At 49.1% G+C, this 21,607-nt stretch overlaps 1 protein-coding gene across 1 annotated transcript in view; it reads right to left on the reverse strand.

Annotated features, from left to right (window-relative positions):
• The window catches only part of LOC127575532 (dynein axonemal heavy chain 6-like), a 277,640-nt gene that overhangs the window by 68,756 nt on the left and 187,277 nt on the right, over nt 1-21,607 (reverse strand). The window contains exons 41-49 of the mRNA XM_052025464.1: nt 17,141-17,340; nt 16,380-16,508; nt 12,669-12,809; nt 11,611-11,778; nt 8,955-9,125; nt 5,982-6,149; nt 4,807-4,896; nt 3,336-3,533; nt 1,861-2,022 (exon numbers count right to left, since the gene is read on the reverse strand). Coding sequence (XP_051881424.1) covers nt 1,861-2,022; nt 3,336-3,533; nt 4,807-4,896; nt 5,982-6,149; nt 8,955-9,125; nt 11,611-11,778; nt 12,669-12,809; nt 16,380-16,508; nt 17,141-17,340 — 1,427 coding nt within the window. The remainder of the gene's footprint in view (nt 1-1,860; nt 2,023-3,335; nt 3,534-4,806; nt 4,897-5,981; nt 6,150-8,954; nt 9,126-11,610; nt 11,779-12,668; nt 12,810-16,379; nt 16,509-17,140; nt 17,341-21,607) is intronic.

Genomic DNA, 21,607 nt, shown 5'->3' on the forward strand with positions numbered 1-21,607 from the left:
TGTTGCAGCTCTGTAAGACCCTGGTTAGACCACATCTGGAATATTGTGTTCAGTTCTGGTTGCCACACTATAGGAAGGTTGTGGAAGCTTTGGAGAGGGTGCAGAGGGGATTTACCAGGGGATGCTGCCTGGATTGGAGAATATGTCTTATGAGAAGCTGAGCAAGTTATGGCTTTTCTCCTTGGAGAGACAGAGGATGAGAGGAGAGTTGATCGAGGTATATAAGATTATGAGAGGCATAGACAGAGTGGACAGCAGCATCTTTCCCCAGGGCAGTAATGGCCAATACTGGACGTCACCTGTTTAAGGTGTGTGGAGGAAAGTTCAGGGGGGATGTCAGAGGTAGGTTTTTACACAGAGAGTGGTGGGTGCCTGGAATGCATTGCTGGGGGTGGGTGGGTGGTAGGGGCCGATACAATCTGGTCATTTAAGAGACTCTTAGATAGGCACATGGATGAAAGAGAAATAGAGGGTTATGGGAGGTGAAGTAGATAGGGGGATAGATAGAATGTGGATGAGATTTATATGGGTCAGCACAACATGGTGGGCCGAAGGGCCTGTACTGTGCTGTACTGTTCCATGTTCTAATACCCAGAGCCAGCAATATCACTGGAATACCCAGAGCCAGTGTCACATCACTGGAATACCCAGAGCTGGAATATTCATCTGCAAGTTTGCAGATGATACCACCATTGTAGGCTGTATCTCAAACAGTGATGAGTTGGAGTACAGGAAGGAGATAGAGAGCTTAGTGACATAGTGTCATGACAACAACCTTGCCCTCAATGTCAACAAAACAAAAGAGCTGGTCATTGGCTTCAGGAAAGGGGGCGGTGTACATGCACCTGTCTACATCAATGGTGCTGAGGTCGAGAGGGTTGACAGCTTCAAGTTCCTGGGAGTGAACATCACCTGTCCTGGTCAAATCACGTAGATGCCATGGCCAAGAAAGCTCACCAGCGCCTCTACTTTCTCAGGAGGCTAAAGAAATTTGGTGTGTCCCCTTTGATTCTTACCAACTTTTACAGATGCACCATAGAAAGCATCCTATCTGGATGTATCACGGCTTGGTATGGCAACTGCTCTGCCCAGGATCGCAAGAAACTGCAGGGAGTTGTGGACATAGCCCAGTGCGTCAGAGAAACCAGCCTCCCCTCCATGGACTCTGTCTATACCCCTCGCTGCCTCGGTGAAGCAGCCGGCATAATCAAAGACCCCACCCACCCGGGACATTCTCCCTTCTCCGCTCTCCCATCAGGCAGAAGATACAGGAGCCTGAGGGCACGTCCCACCAGGCTCAAGGACAGCTTCTACCCCACTGTGATAAGACTATTGAATGCTTCCCTTATACAATGAGATGGACTCTGACCTCACGATCTACCTTGTTGCGACCTCGCACCTTATTGCACTGCACTTTCTCTGTAGCTGTGAGACTTTACTCTGTACTGTTATTGTTTTTACCTGTACTACATCAATGCACTCTGTACTACCTCAGTGTAACTGCACTGTGTAATGAATTGACCTGTATGATCGGTTTGTAAGACAAGCTTTTCACTGTACCTCGGTACAAGTGACAATAATAAACCAACACCAGTACCAAGCCAGTGATATCACTGTAATACCCAGGGCCAGTGTCATGTCATTGGAATACCCAGAGCCAGCAATATCACTGGAACATCCAGAGCCAGTGATATCACTGGAATGCCCAGAGCCAGCAATATCACTGGAACACCCAGAGCCAGCGATATCATTGGAACACCCAGAGCCAGTGATATCACTGGAATACCCAGAGCCAGTGTGGAGTGCAGCCTGTGCGGTAGGTGCTGAGAGAGGAAGTGACACCCTGGGCTGTGTGCCCACCTGCAGGAAGAAGCGGTATAGAGCCTCCTTGTTGTCGGGGACATTGCCTTCCCTCTCGTGTTCCTTCAGCTCCATGATGATGCTGTCCAGCTCCTCACTGTCGAAGAGACCCGGCACCTGGCCTGAGCTCACCATGCAGTTCAGATCCTCCAGGAAGGAATCCTGCACACAGAGGACACATCTGGTCACCAGGGCTCCAGGTTCCACCGCAGCCCCTTCGTGCCCTGGAGCCACTGTGTAACTGAGGCCGCCATGGAAACCGCCACAACTCCCTGCACTGCCCGTACAACAGGACGTGGGTAAGCTGTTGGATCCATGATCTGCCCCCAACCCCAGACAGGGTGGATTAGACACCGTGTGGAAACCCTGGGTCAAAGATCAATGTGATCACTGCTTTCAGTGGGAGCGTCCGCAGGTCAGAAACATGACCATGAGCTGGGATGCCACTCCCTGTATGAATTCCCTGCTCCAAGTCAGAGACCTTTGGTTGGGATAGCATTCCCGGCTTGGAGTCACATCCACCCTGTCCAAACCCCTCTGTTCATAGAGTCATACGGCACAGAAACAGGCCCTTCGGCCCAACTCGTCCATGCTGACCAAGTTGCCCATCTGAGCTAGTCCCATTTTCCTGCATTTGGCCCATATCCCTCTAAACCTTTCCAATCCATGTACCTGTCTAAATGTCTTTTAAATGTGTAATTGTTCTCACCTCGATCACTTTGGCAGCTCGTTCCACATACCCAGCACCCTCTGTGTGAAGAAGTTGCCCCTCAGGTCTCCTTTAAATCTCTCCCCTCTCATCTTAAACCTGTGCCCTCTAGTTTTAGACTCCCCTGCCCTGGGGAAAAGACTGTGACCACTCACCTTACCTACGCCCCTCATGATTTTATGAACCTCTATCAGGTCACCCCTCGGCCTCCTTCGCTCCAGGGAAAACAGTCCCAGCTTGTCCAGTCTCTCCATACACCCCAAGCCCTCCAGTCCCTGTAACACCCTTGTAAATCTTTTCTGCACCCTCTCCAGTTTAATGACATCCTTCCTGTAGCAGGGTGACCAGAACTGTGCGCAGAACTCTGAGAGTGGCCTTACTAACATCTTGCACAGCTGTACCATGACGTCCCAACTCCTGTACTCAATAATCTGACTGATGAAGACCAGTGTGCCAAATGCCTTTTCACCACCCTGCCTCCCTGCGTCGCCACTTTCAAGGAACTGTGTACCTGCACCTCTAGGTCTCTCTGTTCTACAACACCCCTCAGGGACCTGCCATTTACTGTGTAAGTCCTGCCCTGGTTTGTCTTACCGAAATGCAACACCTCGCATTATTCTGAATTAAATTTGATTCCTCGGCTCACTGCCCCAGTTGATCAATATCCAGTTGTAGCCTCAGACAACCTTCTTCACTGCCCATTTTGTGTTTAATCCTCAGACTGCAGGGCTCTGCTGGAACACAAACCCCTTCCTGCTCTTCTTACCTTGAGGAGGTCAGAATCTGTCAGCAAGAGGACGGTCTTAACTCTGTGGGCACCGGTCTGCTTGAAGACTCTTTTCAGGTCCTCTCTGAAATCACTGTGGTTGTAATTGTGTCCAATGGAGAGTGTGACGAGCTCACAGTCTGCTATGTGACAGGCCAGTGAGGAGTTGGTTACTTTGCCAGTGCTGTCCAAGCCAACCTGTTCCATGAGAAACCACAAACAGCCCAAGGCCGGCACTCAGAATATCTAAACATGAGTCCAGGACACAGCAACACTGGACACAGGAAGCAACGGAGACAACGATGCAAACACTCAGTGGGTCAAGCAGCGTCTACAGAGGGAGGAAGGGCACTAACCATTCCAGCCCATGACATGTGTCAGAACATTTCCCCAGTGAGAGAGAAGAGTCAAGTTGCCTCATTGCCTGAAGTATAATCGACACAGCTGTCATCAGACAGCCAGAAGCTTGCTAGAAGGTGGTTGGGTGGCGGAAGAGAAACTTGTTGGCTGAACTCATTGAGCGGGCCTTCGTGTTTGGAGAGACACAGTGCGAGAGAGAGGGAGAGAAAGACAGACTCTGTGTGTGTGTGTGTGTGTGTATGTGTTTGTATGTGTGGGAGAGGGAGAGAGAGAGAGAGAAACAATGTGTAAGTGTGAAAGGAGGAGACAATGTGAGGGAGTAGACAGTGTGAGAAGGAGAGAGTGTGAGAGAGGAAGAGAAAGAGATATATGAGAGAGAGAGGGAGAGAGAGTGTGTGAGAGAGATACAGTGTTAGAGGAGGAGAGAGACTGTATGAGAGAGGGTGTGAGAGACCATAAGACATAGGAGCAGAAGTCGGCCATTCAGCCCATCGAGTCTGCTCCACCATTCTATCAGGAGCTGATCCATTCTCCCAGTTAGCCCCACTCCCCCGTCTCCTCACCATAACCTTTGATGCCCTGGCTACTCAGATACCTATCAATCTCTGCCTTAAATACACCCAATGACTTTGCCTCCACAGCCGCCCATGGCAACAAACTCCACAGATTCACCACTCTCTGGCTAAAGAAATTTCTCCGCATCTCTGTTCTGAATGGGCGCCCTTCAATCCTGAAGTCGTGCCCTCTTGTACTAGACTCCCCTACCATGGGAAACAACTTTGCCACATCTACTCTGTCCAGGCCTTTTAACATTTGAAATGTTTCTATGAGGTCCTCCCTCATTCTTCCGAACTCCGAGGAATACAGCCCAAGAGCCGTCAAATGTTCCTGATATGTTAACCCTCTTATTCCTGGAATCATTCTAATGAATCTTCTCTTATCTTCTCTGAGGGAGGGAGAGAGAGAAAGTGAGATGGGGAGAGTGAGAGGGAGAGTGCGGGAGAAGGAGAGGTACACAGTGTGAGAGAGGGAGTGAGAGGAGGAGAGAGGGAGCGAGAGGAGGAGAGAGGAAGTGAGGGGTGGAGGGTGAGAGAGGGAGGGAGCTGCGTACCATCATGAGGTGCCCGCTGGGCTGGGTGAAGACCCGAACAGCTCTGACGATGTGCTCCACCGCCTCCTTGAAGAACACGGGCTGAGTGACCTGCTGGAAAACACAGCGTTACTGGAGCCAGCACAACTGTCTGTGTGGCACAACTATGCAGTATACAGTACAAGTGGCCCACAGAACAGGAAGTACACAGTGGGGCAGGGAATACACAGTACAGGTGCTGCGTGATAAGGAATTATATTGCAGTGGGATGAGTGATACAGAAACTACACAATACAGGCGTTGGACAGGAAATACAGAGTACAAGTGCTGTACAGTATGCGAAGAACACAGGACAAGCGCTGTGGATTACAGACAGTACGCAGTGGTACAGGAACACAACACCGTACATGTGGTGTTCTGTATAGAAGCTACTGAGAACACGTTACATGGTACGGAAGGACACAGTACATGCTGCTAGATACTGTAAGCACAGAGTACAAGTGCTGTGCGGTACACAAAGTATGCAATACTGGTGCTGTGCAGTACAGAAAATATGCTGTATTGGTGCAGCACAGAACAGGAAACACACAGCACAGGAACTATGCAATGCCAGTGCAGCATGCTTCTGAAACTACACAACACACAGGCTGTGCAATACAGGAATGATACACTACAGGTGTTTTGCTGAAGAGGACTTACTTAGTACAGCTGCTGCACACTACACTCAGTAAAGCTGCACAGCACCTAGATGCTGCACTGATTTGGAAATACACAGTGCTGGTGATGTGCAGTAGAGGATCTGCACTGTACAGGTGCAGTGTGGAACAGAATCTGCACTGTACAGGGGCTGTGTGTAACAGGATCTGCACTGTACAGGGGCTGTATGTAACAGGATGTGCACTGCACAGGTGCTGTGTGTTACAGGATCTGCACTGTACAGGGACTGTGTAACAGGATCTGCACTGTACAGGGGCTGTGTGCAACAGGATCTGCACTGTACAGGGGCTGTGTAACAGGTTCTGCACTATACAGGGGCTGTGTAACAGGATCTGCACTGTACGGGGCTTTGTGTTACAGGATCTGCACTGTACAGGGCTGAGACTGGGATGGGGATGAGGAGCTCTCAGCGTGGGTCACCTCATGCCTGCCACTGTGCCCTGCTGCATGGGAAGGTGCTGGACGTTCCCCAGCCTCACCGTCATGTTCCCCTGGCTCCGGCTCAGGTGGTACTGCTCCAAGACTGACTCCAGTCTGGCCGCGTCTGCGATCCGTCGGTACACTCTGCTCTCGCTGGACACCTGCAGGTCCAGGAAGTCACCAAACAAGAAGCAGCTGTCAATCAGCTCGGCTGGGCTCAACTTGCTCTGTGGGAGTGAGAACAGGGCACAGGTAAGGCACTCCACACACACTGACACCGTGCCAGTCAGCACCTAGCTACAGCCAGAATCCGGGTACCTTGAGCAGTCGGCAGGACAAGGGCAGTGTGAGTGTCAGCTTCCCGGGAAGGTGTGCCTCGTCCTAATGTTTACACACCACCAGGCCAAGGACAGCTTCTATCCCACTGTTATAAGACTCTTGAACGGGCCTCTTGTACAATAAGGGTGGACTCTTGACCTCACTGTCTACCTCGTCATGATCCTTGCACCTTATTGTCTGCCTGCACTGCACTTTCTCTCTAACTGTAACACTATATTCTGCATTCTGTTATTGGTTTTCTTTCTGTACTGCATCAATGTACTTATCTGATGAAATGATCTGTCTGGATGGCATGCAAAACAAAGTTTTTCACTGGACCTCAGTACATGTGACAATCATAAACCAATTCTCAATGTGGTGCAGAAGGCAGCTAACAATTCGATCACTCCAGAAACTCACACGGCACAACCCACGTGGTACTGAGCCTAGGTCTGCAGCCATGATTTCCCTCCACCTCTGCTTCCGGTTGAGTTAGTGGCAGAGTTCCTGGACTTTAATACCATGGACCTCAATCCATAACTTGAACCTAGAGGTGGCATTGAATTAGCAGGGGTGGCAAATGGGGTAGAGGTGTGCGGTTCTGGTTGCCCAGCGATAGGAAGGAATGTCATTAAACTGGAGGGGTGCAGGAAAGGTTCACGAGGATGAAGCTGGGGACTGGGAGGGCTTGAGTTATAAGGAGAGGCTGGATAGACTAGGAATGTTTTTCTCTGGAGTGGAGGAGACTGAGGGATGACCTTATAGAGGTTTATAAAATCATGAGGGCGTAGATAGGGTGAATGGTCGGTCACAGTCTTTCCCCAGGGTAGGGAGTTTAAAACTAGAGGGCACAGGTTTAGGGTGAGAGGGGAAAGATTTAAAGGGGAGCTGAGGGGCAACTTTTTCACACAGAGGGTGCTGGGTGTGTGGAACGAGCTGCCAGAGGAGGTGGTAGATGAGACTTGGACAGCTTAAGCAAGTAGAATGACCAAGTACTGCTCAACCCAGTCATGGATGAGGCTCAGATCCGTAGGTCCAGCCTCTGCAACTTCTCCACATCTTCTCCTCTATCCCTCTCAGAAACCCGAACATCCAGTGAGGTAGGGTGGCATAGATAGGGTGGACAAGCAATATCTTTTTCCCATTATTGAGCGATCCAATACCAGATGGCATGCATTTAAGGTGAGACGGGGTAGGTTCACAACAGACGTGAGGGTAAGTTTTTACTGAGAGAGTGGTGGATGCCTGGAATGCATTGCCTGATAGGGTGGTGGAGGCAAATTCATTGGGTGCTCTTAAGAGGGGCTTGGATGGGCACATGAATGAAAGGAAAATAGAGGGATATGGATTCTGTAGGTAGGAGGGATTAGCTATGTCGGCACAACATTGTGGGCCGAAGGGCCTGGTTCTGTACTGTACTGTTCTATTATTTCTCATTGTTCTCAGCTCCAGTGTACAGAGTCAGACCTCAGCCGGGGTAACTGTGTTCAGTTATGGGCACTGCCCCACAGATGGCTTTGCAGGCAGTGGCAAAGGTTTAGAAGATCCAGAAGAGTCAAGTTTCCAAGACCGCTGGTGTAGTTGGGCTTGTATTCCCTCGTGTGTACGGTTAGAAGGGAGCTGACTGAGATGCTTCAGATGATGAAAGGAATTGAGAGGGTTCAGTGTAAGTGTTTCCTCTAGTGAAGCACAACCTTTAAATCCAGCCTGGTCATTCATCGCCAAGAAACAAGACGCGGCAGGAGGAATATAATATGGAAAATGGCGGGCTTATTTGCTTTGGTGCAGGGAACACGATAGCTGTTAAATGGTGACAGGCTGGGAAATGCTGACGTTCATAAGGACCTGGGCTTTGTACAGAAATCACTGAAAGCCTTTATGCAGAGACAACATGTGATTCAGCACGGTAGGGGCAGGCACGGTAGTGTAGCAGTTAGTGTAACACTCTACAGCGCCAGCGGCCCAGGTTCAATTCCGGCCGCTGTCTGTAAGGAGTTTGTACATTCCCCCTGTGTCTGCGTGGGTTTCCTCCGGGCGCTCCAGTTTCCTCCCACATTCCAAAGACGTACAGGTTAGCAAGTTGTGGGCATGCTATGTTGGCGCCGGAAGTGTGACGACACTTGCAGGCTGCCCCCAGAACACTACGCAAAAGATGCATCTCACTGTTTGTTTCGATGTACGTGTGACTAATAAAGATCTTATCTTATAGCAGCAGGACAAACAGTCTGTTGGCCTTTATTACCTGATGATCTGAGCACAACTCGAAGAGCAGCCCCTTTATCTTCCTTCTGAGCCTTCCAGACTCTGCAGCGACTCCGTGTTGGACTGGCCAGTCCTAATGCAGGGTTTTGATCCGAAACGTCAACAATTCCTTTCCCCCCCACAGATGCTGCTCAACCCGCTGAGTTCCCCCAGCAGATTGTTTGCTCCAGATCCCAGCGTCTGCAGTCTCCTGTGTGGCCAGTTCTCTTGTAGGTCATCCATCTGTGATACTGGCTCAGATTTCCTCTCTCCACTAGCACGGTCTGACCTCCGGGCATCTCCTACAGCCCTGTATTTCACAACTTTATGTTCTTCTAACTTCCCTCAATAACCTATCAACCTGATGGCTTTTCAGCAGCCCTGGCCTCAACCTGCCAACGTCCCTCGGTTCACTGCTCCAACCTGTGCCCTCCCTCTCCCCATGAAATGTGACCCTTTGATTTCCTGCTCACCTTGAAGTAGTTGTGGAGGTCATCTGAGAGGAAGGTATAAAACATCTGTCTGTCCTTCGTGTTACTGAGCCGGTCGTGGAAAACTCTGGTCACCTCGTGGGCAAACAGAACCATTGCCTTGTTCTTGGAGACAATGTCGGCTTCATCAGCCCGGAGTAGGCCGTCGATCACCTGCAGAAAGATCAGCAACTTCTCCTCAAGTGGCACATGTAAATGATAGACTCATCTATATACTGGACGGACACACACCCACACATACACCCACACAGACACCCCCATATACACACACATACACACCCACAAACACACACACATACACACACACACACACACACATCCACATTATCACAGACACACACACACATACACACAGACACACCCACATCCACATACACACACACCCACAGAGACCCACATCCACACATCCACATACCCACACACACACACCCACATACACACAGACTCACATCCACACACACAGACACATACCCACACACACATACACACTCACATACACACAGACACACATCCACACACACAGACACCCCCCCACACACACACCCACATACACACAGACTCACAGACACATACACACACCCACATCCACACACATGCACACACCCACATTATCACACACACCCACATACACACACACATGCACACACCCACACACACCCACATACACACTCATGCACGCAGACCCACATCCACATACCCACACACACACACACACCCATACACAGACTCACACCCACACACACACACACCCACATCCACAGAGATACAGTTACACACACCCACCCACACACACACAGACTCACACCCACACACACAGACACATACACACACACACCCACATCCACAGAGACACACAGTTACACACACAGTTGCACACACACACACACACACACACACACACACACATATCAGGCACACGTGTATATATATGAACACAAGGAACAAAAGGCGTCGGGCATGTGCTCATCTCAGTCAACGAGACCAGGCTGATCCACTGCCTCATTCATTTTCTTGCTCAATCCCCGTATTTCTCTGACTTTTGATGTTTGTGATGTCTGATGCTCTACCGATCTCACCCTTCACACCACCAACTACTGACATCCGCAGTGCACTCTACCCAAACCAGGGTGTGGGTTCAGTCTCCACCACCCTATCAGACAGGGAGAACAGATCCCCATCACTCTCTGCGTGCTCATTTTCCCTCAACCCCCCTCTAATCCTTCCACCAATTACTTTAAGTTTCTGCCCCCTGGTTTTTGATCCCCTCTTCATTTCCAGGAATTAATCTGTTGAGTCGACACTGTGCTGAGTCCAAGGCACATGTACCCTACCAGAGATCCAAATGAGGCATCACCAAAGCCCTGAGCTGCCAGAGCAAGACCTAGCCTTCCTAATTGCTTGTTAAACCTGCATCTCATGAACCACAAACCCAGATCCCTCAGTTCATCAACACCGAGTAACTTCACTCCACTTGATAGGCACCCCATCCACAACCAGTCACTCAGTCTACCACTGACACACAGTAGCAGCAGTTTGTACCATCTACAGGAGGCACTGCTGCAACTCACCAAGACTCCTTAGACAGCACCTTCCAAACCCACCACCTCTACCAGCTGGAAGGACAAGGGCAGCACAAGCACGGGGACACCACCCCCCACCCCCTGGGAGTTGTCCTCCAAGCCACACACCATCCTGAATTGGAAATGTGTCACCGGTCCTTCACCGTCACTGGAAATCCCTCCCCGACAGCACTGTGGGTGTCCCCACACCTCAAGGACTGCAGCGGTTCAAGAAGGCAGCTCACTGCCACCTTCTCAAGGGCAACAAGGGACAGTAACTAAACAATGGCTCAGCCTGCAAAGCCCACAGCCTTTAAATGAATAAAAAAAAATTGCCTTATGCAATCTTCTTTTCACTTGCCGAACCCACATAATATCCTTCTGCACTCTCCTCACAGCTCATTTCTCCACCCAGCTGACTGTCAGCAGCAAATCTAAATTCACACATATACAGCACGTACATTGAACTGTAACAGCCAAGCGCACATGTACATAAACACCTCGGATCCGGTTATTTTCGAATCTGCAGGTTCCTTCAGGAGTCCAAGAATGAGTTGAAAACAACTTGGTGCTTCACAAAGTTTTATTGGAAAAGTTTAAAACAAAGAAACAGTCACAGAGCACTGGCTTTACTACTAGGAGAAGAGCTGAGACAAAGGAACTAAAATGAGCAGGAGAGGGGAGGGGGGTGGGGGAAGAGAGCAAGAGAGCGGTTAACAAATAACGATGCCGTTTATACCCGAGATAAGAGGTGCTCCTTAGCTAACAATAGTCCAGTCAGAAAACCTATTAGATACCTGTGGCAAAACCAACCAGTGAGAAAACATGTATTCACCTGATGGACGAACCAATAAGCTAAAAAGCGGCCATTCCATGTGCAGCCATTTGAGGTGTATTAAACACTATACATGTTAAAAACCTACTTAAAACAGCTGAATCCAACACACACCAGCACACATGCATGCCCACACATGCATACACATACATGCCTACGCACACATGCAGAAGAAGCATAAAAGCACCAAAGTGGAGTCTGAATCAGGCTAAGTGTGATGGATTGGCAGTGTAAGAGATCTTACCTTCGCCAGATCTCGCATGTTGAATGTGTAATGGGGATTGATTGGTGTGGGTAGCATGTGCTGAGACATTTTGTAATACATGCTAATTGCAGTGGTTACCAACTGATCCCTGCAGTTCTGGACAACAGGCATGAAGTTATGGCTCTCCAAATGATGGCCGACTTTAACCTAAGCAAACGAGAATTCCAAAAGGTACCACAATCTATAAACTGAACAAGTGGATTCTAAACCTGTCATCAGGATTCCCACTATTGCCCTGAGAGTGTGTGATGGGACTGTAGACGAAGTTTTACTCTGTGTCTAACCCGTGGTGCCTCTGCACTGGGAGTGGGTGACAGGTCAGTGTCGAGGGAGATTCACTCTGTGTCTAATCCTGTGCTGCCCTGCTCTGAGCATGTGTGATGGGACAGGGTAAAGGAAGCTTTACTCTGTGTGTGTCCCATACCTTGGTGTATATGATAGGACTGTGTAGAAAGAGATTTATTCCATGTATAACCCGTGTCTTGTGTCTTGATGGGACAGTTTAGAGGGAGCTTCATTCTGTCTCTGACCCCAGGAGTGTGTGATGGGACGGTGTGGAGGGATCTTTACTCTGTGTCTAACCCTGGGAGTGTGTGATGAGACGGTGTAGAGGGAGCTTCACTTTGTGTCTGACCCTGGGAGTGTGTGATGGGATGGTGTGGAGGGAGCTTCACTCTGTGTCTGGCCCCAGGAGTGTGTGATGGGACGGTGTAGAGGGATCTTTACTCTGTGTCTGGCCCCAGAAGTGTGTGATGGGATGGTGTGGAGGGATCTTTACTCTGTGTCTGACCCTGGGAGTGTGTGATGGGACGGTGTAGAGGGAGCTTCACTTTGTGTCTGACCCTGGGAGTGTGTTATGGGATGGTGCGGAGGGAGCTTCACTCTAAGCATGACTTGTGCCTTGGTGTACATGATGGGACAATGTGGACAGAGCTTCAATTTGTATCTAACCCTTGCTGTCCCTGCCCTGGGAGTGAGTGATGAGACGCTGTGTCTAACCTGTTCTTTGCCTGGCCATTGCACTGAGCATGACTTACCTGGAAGATGTGCTGCATTGACTTGGTTGAGGGCTGAGGCAGGGTGAAGATGCAGAAGTGTTTGAGCAAGCGTTGGCTGAGCTCACTCCGTGCGCCGCCCGGAGGCGCACAGGCTGCCACCAGGGTCACATCCTCCACATGCTTGGAGTGGGGGCAGAGGGGGGAAGAGCAAGGAGAGGCATGGTGAGACATCGGCAATCAACTGAACATCTTGGATCCAAACAGACAGCCGTTTTGTCCCTGACCCTGCTGGTGACCGTAAAACCCACCCATCCACGGGACCGAGACATGGCTCGGTGACAGTCAGTGACGGTGTTTGTGACTGTAAGGCAGTTACCACCGGGGCTCCACAGGGCTTCACAGTCATTCCTCTGTTACCAGAAGGCATGTCCTCCTGGAAAATGTTTCGTATATCCATATTTCGTAAATCAGAAAATCGGGGTGAAATGCATTTTGGTACAATGTATTCCTTTGTGGGGAGGGTGGGGAGGAGTTATGTTGAAAAGCAGCTTTGTAAGTTGAAGACACAAGTCCCTAAAAAGTCAATGGTGTTACAGCCGCAGCGTGTAAATCAAATGTCTGTAAATCAATGAATTACTGGCCTCTAGGGTAGAGAATTTCAGAGTCATGCCCTCTGAGAGAGGAAATCCCTCCTCATGTCTGTCTGAAATGGGTGAACCCGTGCCCCAGCTTTAGGTACCCCCACAAGGGGGTAACAATCCTCTCATTCCCCCCTCAGAAACTAAAGCTCCAATCAGGTCCCCTCTCTTTCTTCTGAACTCCATTGAGTTTTGGCCCAAGCTGCTCGACGTCCCTTCATTCGTTGAGCCCTCCAGCAGGAGTTATCCCAGTGAACCTGCTCCACACCACCTCCAACACCAGCACTTTGGTCCTTCTGTAAATACAGAGACACAGCTGTACACAGTCCTCCAGCTGTGGTCTCACCAGTCCCTGTAATGTTGCACCAAAACTTTCCTACCTCTAGAGTTATTGAGTCATAGTCAAACAGGCCCTTCGGCCCAACTCGTCCGTGCCGACCAAGCTGCTGACCTGAGCTAGTCCCATTTGCTCCATTCACCTTGCAATAAAAGTCGACCTTTGTGAATGGAAGCTGTTATCAGTGGGATTCTGAAAGGTTTAGTGCTCAGCTCTTTGCTTTTTGCTGCAGCTATTAATGATTTAGATTTGGAGGCAACAGCTCAGCATCCATCATCAAAGATCCCCACCATCCGGGCCGTGCCATCTTCTCACAGCTACCCTCGGGCAGGAGGTACAGAAGCCTGAAGTCCCACACCACCAGGTTCAGGAACAGCTACTTCCCTTCAACTATTTGGTTCTTGAACCAACCAGCACGACACTAATCACTACCTCAGCATAGCGACACTATGACCGCTTTGATCACATTGCACTACAAAGAACTTTTTTTTGTTCTAATTGTGTTCTTTCTTGTAAGACGTGTATAATTTATGTTCAATGTATGTTTTGCTTGTGAACACTGCTTATCTGATGCTGTGTGCCTGCGTTGCTGCTGTAAGTAAGTTTTTCATTGCTCCCGTGCACACATGGACTTGTGCATCTGACAATAAAGTTAAATGTAAGGGGAGTGATAAGGAAGTCTGCAGATGTTACAGAGATTAGCTGTGTTGTCGGCAGTGACTGCAGGCTTTAGACTGCAGGAAGGAATAGGTGGTCAACTGGGTAGAGAAGTCCAAATAGAATTTAATCCATAGAATTTGGGAAGTAGAAGGCAAGGGAATATTCAACACGTTGGAGGAAAATGGGAAGTGCAGAGTGACACAGGGACCTTTGTTCAAAGATTCTCAAAGGTAGTAGGACAGGCAGAGGAGGTGGCTAAAACGATATACTGCACGCTTCTCTTTATTAGCCATATAAGAGTGAAAAGGTTATGTTCTCAGGCCACAGCCTGCAGACCTTGTACAGTTCTGGTCACCACGTTACACATGTGACTGCACTGGAGAGGGGTGCAGTGGAAATGATGAGGGTATTGACAGGACCGGAAAACTTTTGCTTTGAGGACAGATTGGAAGGTTACGTGTTGTTTCCTTAGGAACAGAGGAGGCTGAGGGCAGACTTATTGAGGTGTATAAAATTATGAGGGTCTAAGTGAGAAGAAATCGGAAGACCTACTTCCCTAGCAAAGATTTGAAGGCACAGATTTAATGTAACTGGTAGAAGGATTAGAGGGGGGATGAGTATTTTTTTCATCCAGAGGGTGGGGGTATGGAACTCACCAACTGAAAGGGTGGTGCAGGCAGAAACCTTCCCCACACTCAAACACTACTTGGGTGTGCACTTGAAGAGCTTTGATCTGAAGAACTGGGATACAGACCAGTGCTGGGAAGTGGGAATAGGATGGGTTGCTCCTATTGACTAGCACTGCCACCATGGGCTGAATACCACCACATCCTGGCATCCATCAGTCCACTGCATTTATGCTGACCATCATGTCTATCTCTAACTAATCCTGCATTAATTCCATACCCCGCTACACCCTGCTCTTTCAAGCACCTGTCCACATGTCCCTTAAATACTGTTACTGTTCCTGCCTCCACCACCTCCTCTGGCAGCTCATTCCAGATACCAACCACTGCATGAAAAATTTACCCCTTATATCCCCTTTAAACCTCCTCCCTTTCACCTTAAATCTCTGCCCTCTAGTTTTAGACACCTCTACCCTGGGAAAACAGACATTGACTATCTACCCTGTCTATGCCTCTCATAATTTTATATATCTCTAACATGTCACATCTCAGCCTCCATCTGTCCAAGGAAAACAGACCCAGCCTTTCCAGTCAAGTCCTCCAATCCAGGGAACATCCTTGTGCATCTTTTCTGCATCCTCTCTAGCTTAATCACATCTTTCCTATAGTGTGGCGACCAGATCTGCACACAGTGCTCCAAGTGCAGCCTAACCAGTGTTTTGTACAACTATAACATGACGTCCCAAGTCTTATACTTGGCCTCGGCCAAAAAAGGCAAACAATCCATATGCCTTCTTCATTACTCTGTCTACGTGTGTCTTTCAGGGAACTACATACTTGTCTCTGTTCACCAGAACTGCCCAGGGCCCTGCAATTCACAGTGTATGTCCTACTTGGGTTTAACTTCCCAAAATATGTCACTGCACACTTGTTTGAATTAAATTCCATCTGTCATTCCCTTACCTACTTTCCCAGTTGATCTAGATCCTGTCATAACCTTAGACAACCTTTTTCACTGCCCACTATACCACCAATTTTGGTGTCATCTGCAAACTCACTAACCACGCCACCTACATTCTCATCCAAGTAGTTAATATAGATGACAAACAACAGGGGACCCAGTACCGACACCTGCAGTACAATGCTGGTCACAGGTCTCTAGTCTGAAAAGCAACCCTCCACTACCACCCTCTGACCTCTTCCACCGAGCCAATTTTATATCCAGTTGGTTAGCTCATTCTGGATCCCACGGATGGCAGTGAATTTCTTGAGAGTTGTCGGAGCTGTACTCTGCTTGGCAAATGGTGAGCATCAACCCCCCGAACTGTGCCTTGTAGATGGGGGAAAGGTGTCAGGAGGTGAGTCACTTGCCACGGGATACCCAGTGTTCCACCTGTTCTTGTGACCATGATACCCGTGTGCCCACATTATCTCGCATATTCTGATTAAATATCTTGATAACACATGAACAGAAAAATAAGAAACATACCAGCCACTTTAGGTTCATAACGTCGAAGAATCCACCAAGGTCCAGGAACTGGCGGATCAGCTCGAGCGGAGGCTGGGCTCCATACTGCTCCACAGCGGGCATGTTCAGGTCATCAACAAACACAATCACCTAAGCAATGCAGGGCACAGCAGTCACAGCAGGTACACTGACTGGGAGTACTGAGTACACACTGACTGGGAGTACACACTGGGGTACACTGAGAACACACTGGGTACACACACACACACAATCCCTCCCTCCCTCCCTCCGCCACCACCACCCAGTGGCTGTGGTGTGAACCACCTACAAAATGCACTCCCATTACTACCTACTCCAGCCTACTCAGACAGCCCCCCCACCAAACACCCGACCTCCAGCAGCAGGCGTGTGGACCACCGGTTTCAGGATCCCCTCGAGGTTGTGTGCCATCCTGACCTGGCAATCTGTATCACCGGTCCTTCATTATCGCTGGGACTGAATCCTGTAAACCCCACCCCCTTCACCAGAAGGTGCTCACCACCACCTTCTCAAGGGGAATTGTAGATGGGCAATGAATACTGGCCTTGTCACAACGAACACTGTAAATAAATGAAAGCTGCACGGATGATAAACAATAAATGATTTCCTGACTCTCCCACCCCTCCCTGACGCACATCTCAGTTTCCTTCAGCTGGACAGCAGAGGTTGTGGTCCCAGTGTGGCTGCAGTTGAGCTGAGCTGAGCTGAGCTGAGCTGGTCCCCGGACACAGCAGTGCACTGACCTTTCTGCTTCTCCCTGGGCTCCGCCTGTTCCGGCTTCTCCTCACCAGGTTCGCCAGGATCTGAGCCTGGGTTTGAGCTGAAGTAGTCTGAGTGCTCATCAGCACTGTAGCAAACTTCACCTCCTTGTTGTCACGGCTGGACGTGATTTCTGCGTGAGTGCTGTGCCTCTTGGCCAATTCCACACGTGGAACAGTGCAAACTGAGCCAGCCCAAGAGGGGGAAAGAAATCCCATTAGAAATGTATGTAATCTCTGAGGCTGGACAAACCCAATGACTTAACAACAAACAATCTGCTGGAGGAACTCAGCGGGTCAAGCAGCATCTGTCAGGGGAAAGGAATTGTTGATGTTTGGGTCGAAACCCTGTGTCAGAACTGAGAGGGGAGAGTGGACAAACATCTCCCCACTCCACTCTCAGTCCTGATGGAAGGTTTCAACCCCAAACGCCAACAGTTCCTTTCCCCCCCAACAGATGCTGCTCGACCTACTGAGTTCCTCCAGCAGATCGTGTGTTGCTCCAGATTCCAGCATCTGCACTCCCTGATGTCTCCATAAATAAGGAGTTGTTTATTCAAATGGAAGAGCAGAATTCCACTTCTTTCAGAGGGTCATGAATCTTTGCAATCATCAAACCCAGAGGGCTGTGATTCACTAAGTATATTCAATGCCAAAAGAGACTGATCTTTGGTCTGTAGTGAACAGGCAAGAAAGTGAAGCTAAGGCTGTGACCTTGTTGACAGGAGGAACAGGCTTGAAGGACCCATTCCTAGTGTGAGTTTGGAAGAATGAGGGGTGACCTTATTCAAACATCCTAAGGGGGCTTGACAGGGCAGATGTTGGAACGTTTCCACTAGTCGGAGAGTCATGTACAGCTACAAAATAAGAGGTTGGTCGTTTAAAACTGAGGTGTGTCAAAATTTCTTCTCGTAGAGGGTAATGACTGAGTGGAATTCTCTGCCACCGAGGGCAATGGAGGCCAGATCATTTGATATATTTAATGCAGAGCTAGATAAATCCAAGAGATGATGTTCTGTATCATCCCCAAAGTCAGTAATCTGTTGTCTGAGAATCACAAAGCCCAAGGGTGCGGTGCAGGAAGACAGCTGCCAACAGGTCAGACCATCCTGTGTTACATGGTTCAAGAAGAAAGACCCGTTGCTGCTGATTGACCAGGAGACTAATTATGGTTTCTCCTCCTTTGAAATAGTGCCAGGAGATTTTTTAAAATCCATTTGAAAGAGCAGATGGTGGCACAATTGACCAGTTCATTGGAAAGAGAGCACCTCTGACATTGCAGCATTCCCTCAGTACTGTCCTGAAGGGCTAAATGTTCACACCCTAGCTGCTCGAGTGGGACTTCTGATCATGAGCCAGCTCATCTCTACAATGGTCTCTGTTGTCTATCCCTCTTCATTCACATGCAGGATCCACCTAAGGATATTTCTACCTCAGACTCAGCCCACAGGATCGCAAGAAGCTGCAGAGTGTTGTAGACTCAGCCAGCTCCATCACAGGCACAACCCTCCCCACCATCGAGGATATCTCCAAGAGGCGGTGCATCTAAGAAGGTGGCATCCATCATTAAGGATGCTCACCACCCGGGACATGCCCTCTTCTCGTTACTGCCATCGGGGAAGAGGTACAGGAGCCTGAAGACCCACACTCAATGATTCAGGAACAGCTTCTTCCGCTCCGCCATCAGATTTCTGAATGGTCCATGAACCCATGAACACTACCTCGTTATTCTTTTTTTTGCTCTATTTATTTATTTTTGTAATTTATAGTAATTTTATGTCTTTGCATTGTTCTGCGGCAAAAAAAAAACAAATTTCACGTCATAGAAGTCAGTGATAATAAACCCGATTCTGATTCTGACATCCCTCATGCTGTACCAGGCATCGTGTCATTGGGTCATCACACAAAACTCACTTACATCAGCTCCATCTGCCATTCCAACCCAGGTGAAGGTGAACATCAGTGTAAATGGTGGCTGAGGACTTTTATCTGTGGTCTTCCAGTGTTTGTGCAGTGTTGTCGCTCAGCGTTATGTGCAGCCAGGGCTCTAGATGGCAGCCTGGTCCACAGATTCAACATGGAGAGTGGGAATCTGCTTTACTTGGAGTCCTGTTGTGTTTACATGGGGAAATCGCCAGTTGTCTCACTAAAGGCTGCTCTGTTGACAGACCCTGTGCAGAACATAGAACACTACCGCACAGGAACAGGCCCTTCGGCCCACAATGTTGTGCCGAACCAATTACATTAGTCATTAAATGCCCAACTAAACGAATCCCTTCTGCTTTCACAATGTCTATACCTACCATTTCCCTCACATTCATGTGTCTAAGGGCTTCTTGAACGCCCCGATCGTACCTGCCTCCACCACCACCCCAGGCAGCGCATTCCAGGCACCCACCACTCTGTTTAAAAACTTGCCCTGCATACCTCCTTTGAACTTACCCCCTCTCACCTTAAATACATGCCCCCTGCTATTAGACAATTCAACCCTGGGGAAAACATACCAGCTGTCTACTCTATCTATGCCTCTCATAATCTTATAAATTGCTATCAGATCTCCCCTCAGCTTCCGCCGCTGCAGAGAAAACAACCCAAGTTTGTCCAACCTCTCCTCATAGCACATGCCCTCTAATCCAGGCAGCATCTTGGTAAATCTCTTCTGCACCCTCTCCAAAGCCTCGACATCCTTCCTGTGATGTGGCGACCAGAACAGAATGTAATACTCCAGATGTGGCCTAACTAAAGTGTTACAAAGCTGCAACATAATTTCCTGACTCTTGAACTCAGTGCCTCAACTAATGAAAGCGAGTGTGCCGTATGCCTTCTTTACCGCACTATCAACCTGTGTAGCCGTGTCTGAGCTTTCATGAAGACACAAGAGGTTTAATGATGTCCCTTTCTTGTCTGCTGACTCAGAACAGGGATGTCTTCAGATTCATCCACAACTCGATTCATTCAAAAACCTTGAGCTCCCACCTGGGACCTGACACTCACTGCCGCCCCCTCGCACCACCCACCTCCTTTCTCCACTGAGAAGCATCCTTCAGCTCCCTTCACAGCTTCTGCTTCAGAGACAAATTAGATGTGACTCAGTTCTTGAAATTCAGTGACAACGAGCTGTCAGACAGGAGAATGCGACCCTGATGTGTGAACCTGTCACTGAGCTGGCATCCTTGGGAATGAATGCATCGCTTAATTGCCCTGCTTAACTGGAGATTGTGGTTCATGTAGTGAGCATGTCAGTCACTTTACACATTGTCTGCATGGTGTATCATTACTGAGCCTCTGTATTACAGTGTCTCAGTGCACTGCACGGGAGAGTTACTATGTGAGCTCATCTGTGTGATTCCTTCCCGACGTTGTGTGAGGGGGTGTTGTTACTCACAAGAACATGGGCAGCAGCAGCAGGAGTTGACATCCCACCCTTCCTGCCTGCAACTCCCTTCATCAAGATCAGGCCTGATCTTCCAACTCAGCATCACTGTCCTCTTCTGTCGCGAGTCCCTTCACGCCCGGGAACCTATTGATCTCTGAACTCAGTGACTGAGTCTTCAGAGCCCACTGGGACACACAATTCCAAAGGCCACCCAAGTAGATAGGGTGGTAAAGCAGGTGTACGGCACTCTTGCCTTCATCGCTTGGGGCATTGAGTATAAGAGTTGGGAAGTCACGTTGCAGCTGTATAAAACTTCGGTTCGGCTGCACTTGGAGTATTGTGTGCAGTTCTGGTCACCCATTCCAGGAAGGATGTGGAGGAGTAACTTTTTTACCCAAAGGGTATGTAGAATGAGCTGCCACAGGAAGTGGTTGAGGCAGGTACATTAACAACATTTAAAAGACAGTTGGACAGGCACATGGATAGGAAAGGTTTAGAGAGATATGGGCCAAACACGAGCAAATGGGACTAGCTTGGATGGGACATCTTGGTCAGCATGGACCAGTTGGGCCAAAGGGCCTGTTTCCTTACTGTAGGAATCTATGACCTGGCACAACCTGCCTGTCATCTTTCACCCCTCCTCAGTGCACCAACAGGCTCCTCTCTCATCACTCCCCTGCTCCCCTTTACACTGGCCATCTCCCCTCTCCACTCCAGGCAGCATCGACCCAAAACATTGACAGTTCTTTTCCTCCCACAGATGCCACTCTGCCTGCTGAGTTCCTCCAGCAGATTGCTTGTTGCTCCACATTCCAGCATTTCTCCACTTTTAGTCTTTTGTCTATTGGTATTGGTATTGGTTTATTATTGTCACTTGTACCGAGGTACCGTGAAAAACTTGCCTTGCATACCGTTTGTACAGGTCAATTCATTACACAGTGCAGTTACATTGGGTCAGTACAGAGTGCATTGATGCAGTACAGGTAAAAACAATAACAGTACAGAGTAAAGTGTCACAGCTGCAGAGAAAGTGCAGTGTAATAAGGTGCAAGGTCACAACAAGGTAGATCGTGAGG

The sequence above is a fragment of the Pristis pectinata genome, chromosome 10, assembly GCF_009764475.1.
Source record: "Pristis pectinata isolate sPriPec2 chromosome 10, sPriPec2.1.pri, whole genome shotgun sequence".
Lineage (NCBI taxonomy): Eukaryota > Metazoa > Chordata > Chondrichthyes > Rhinopristiformes > Pristidae > Pristis > Pristis pectinata.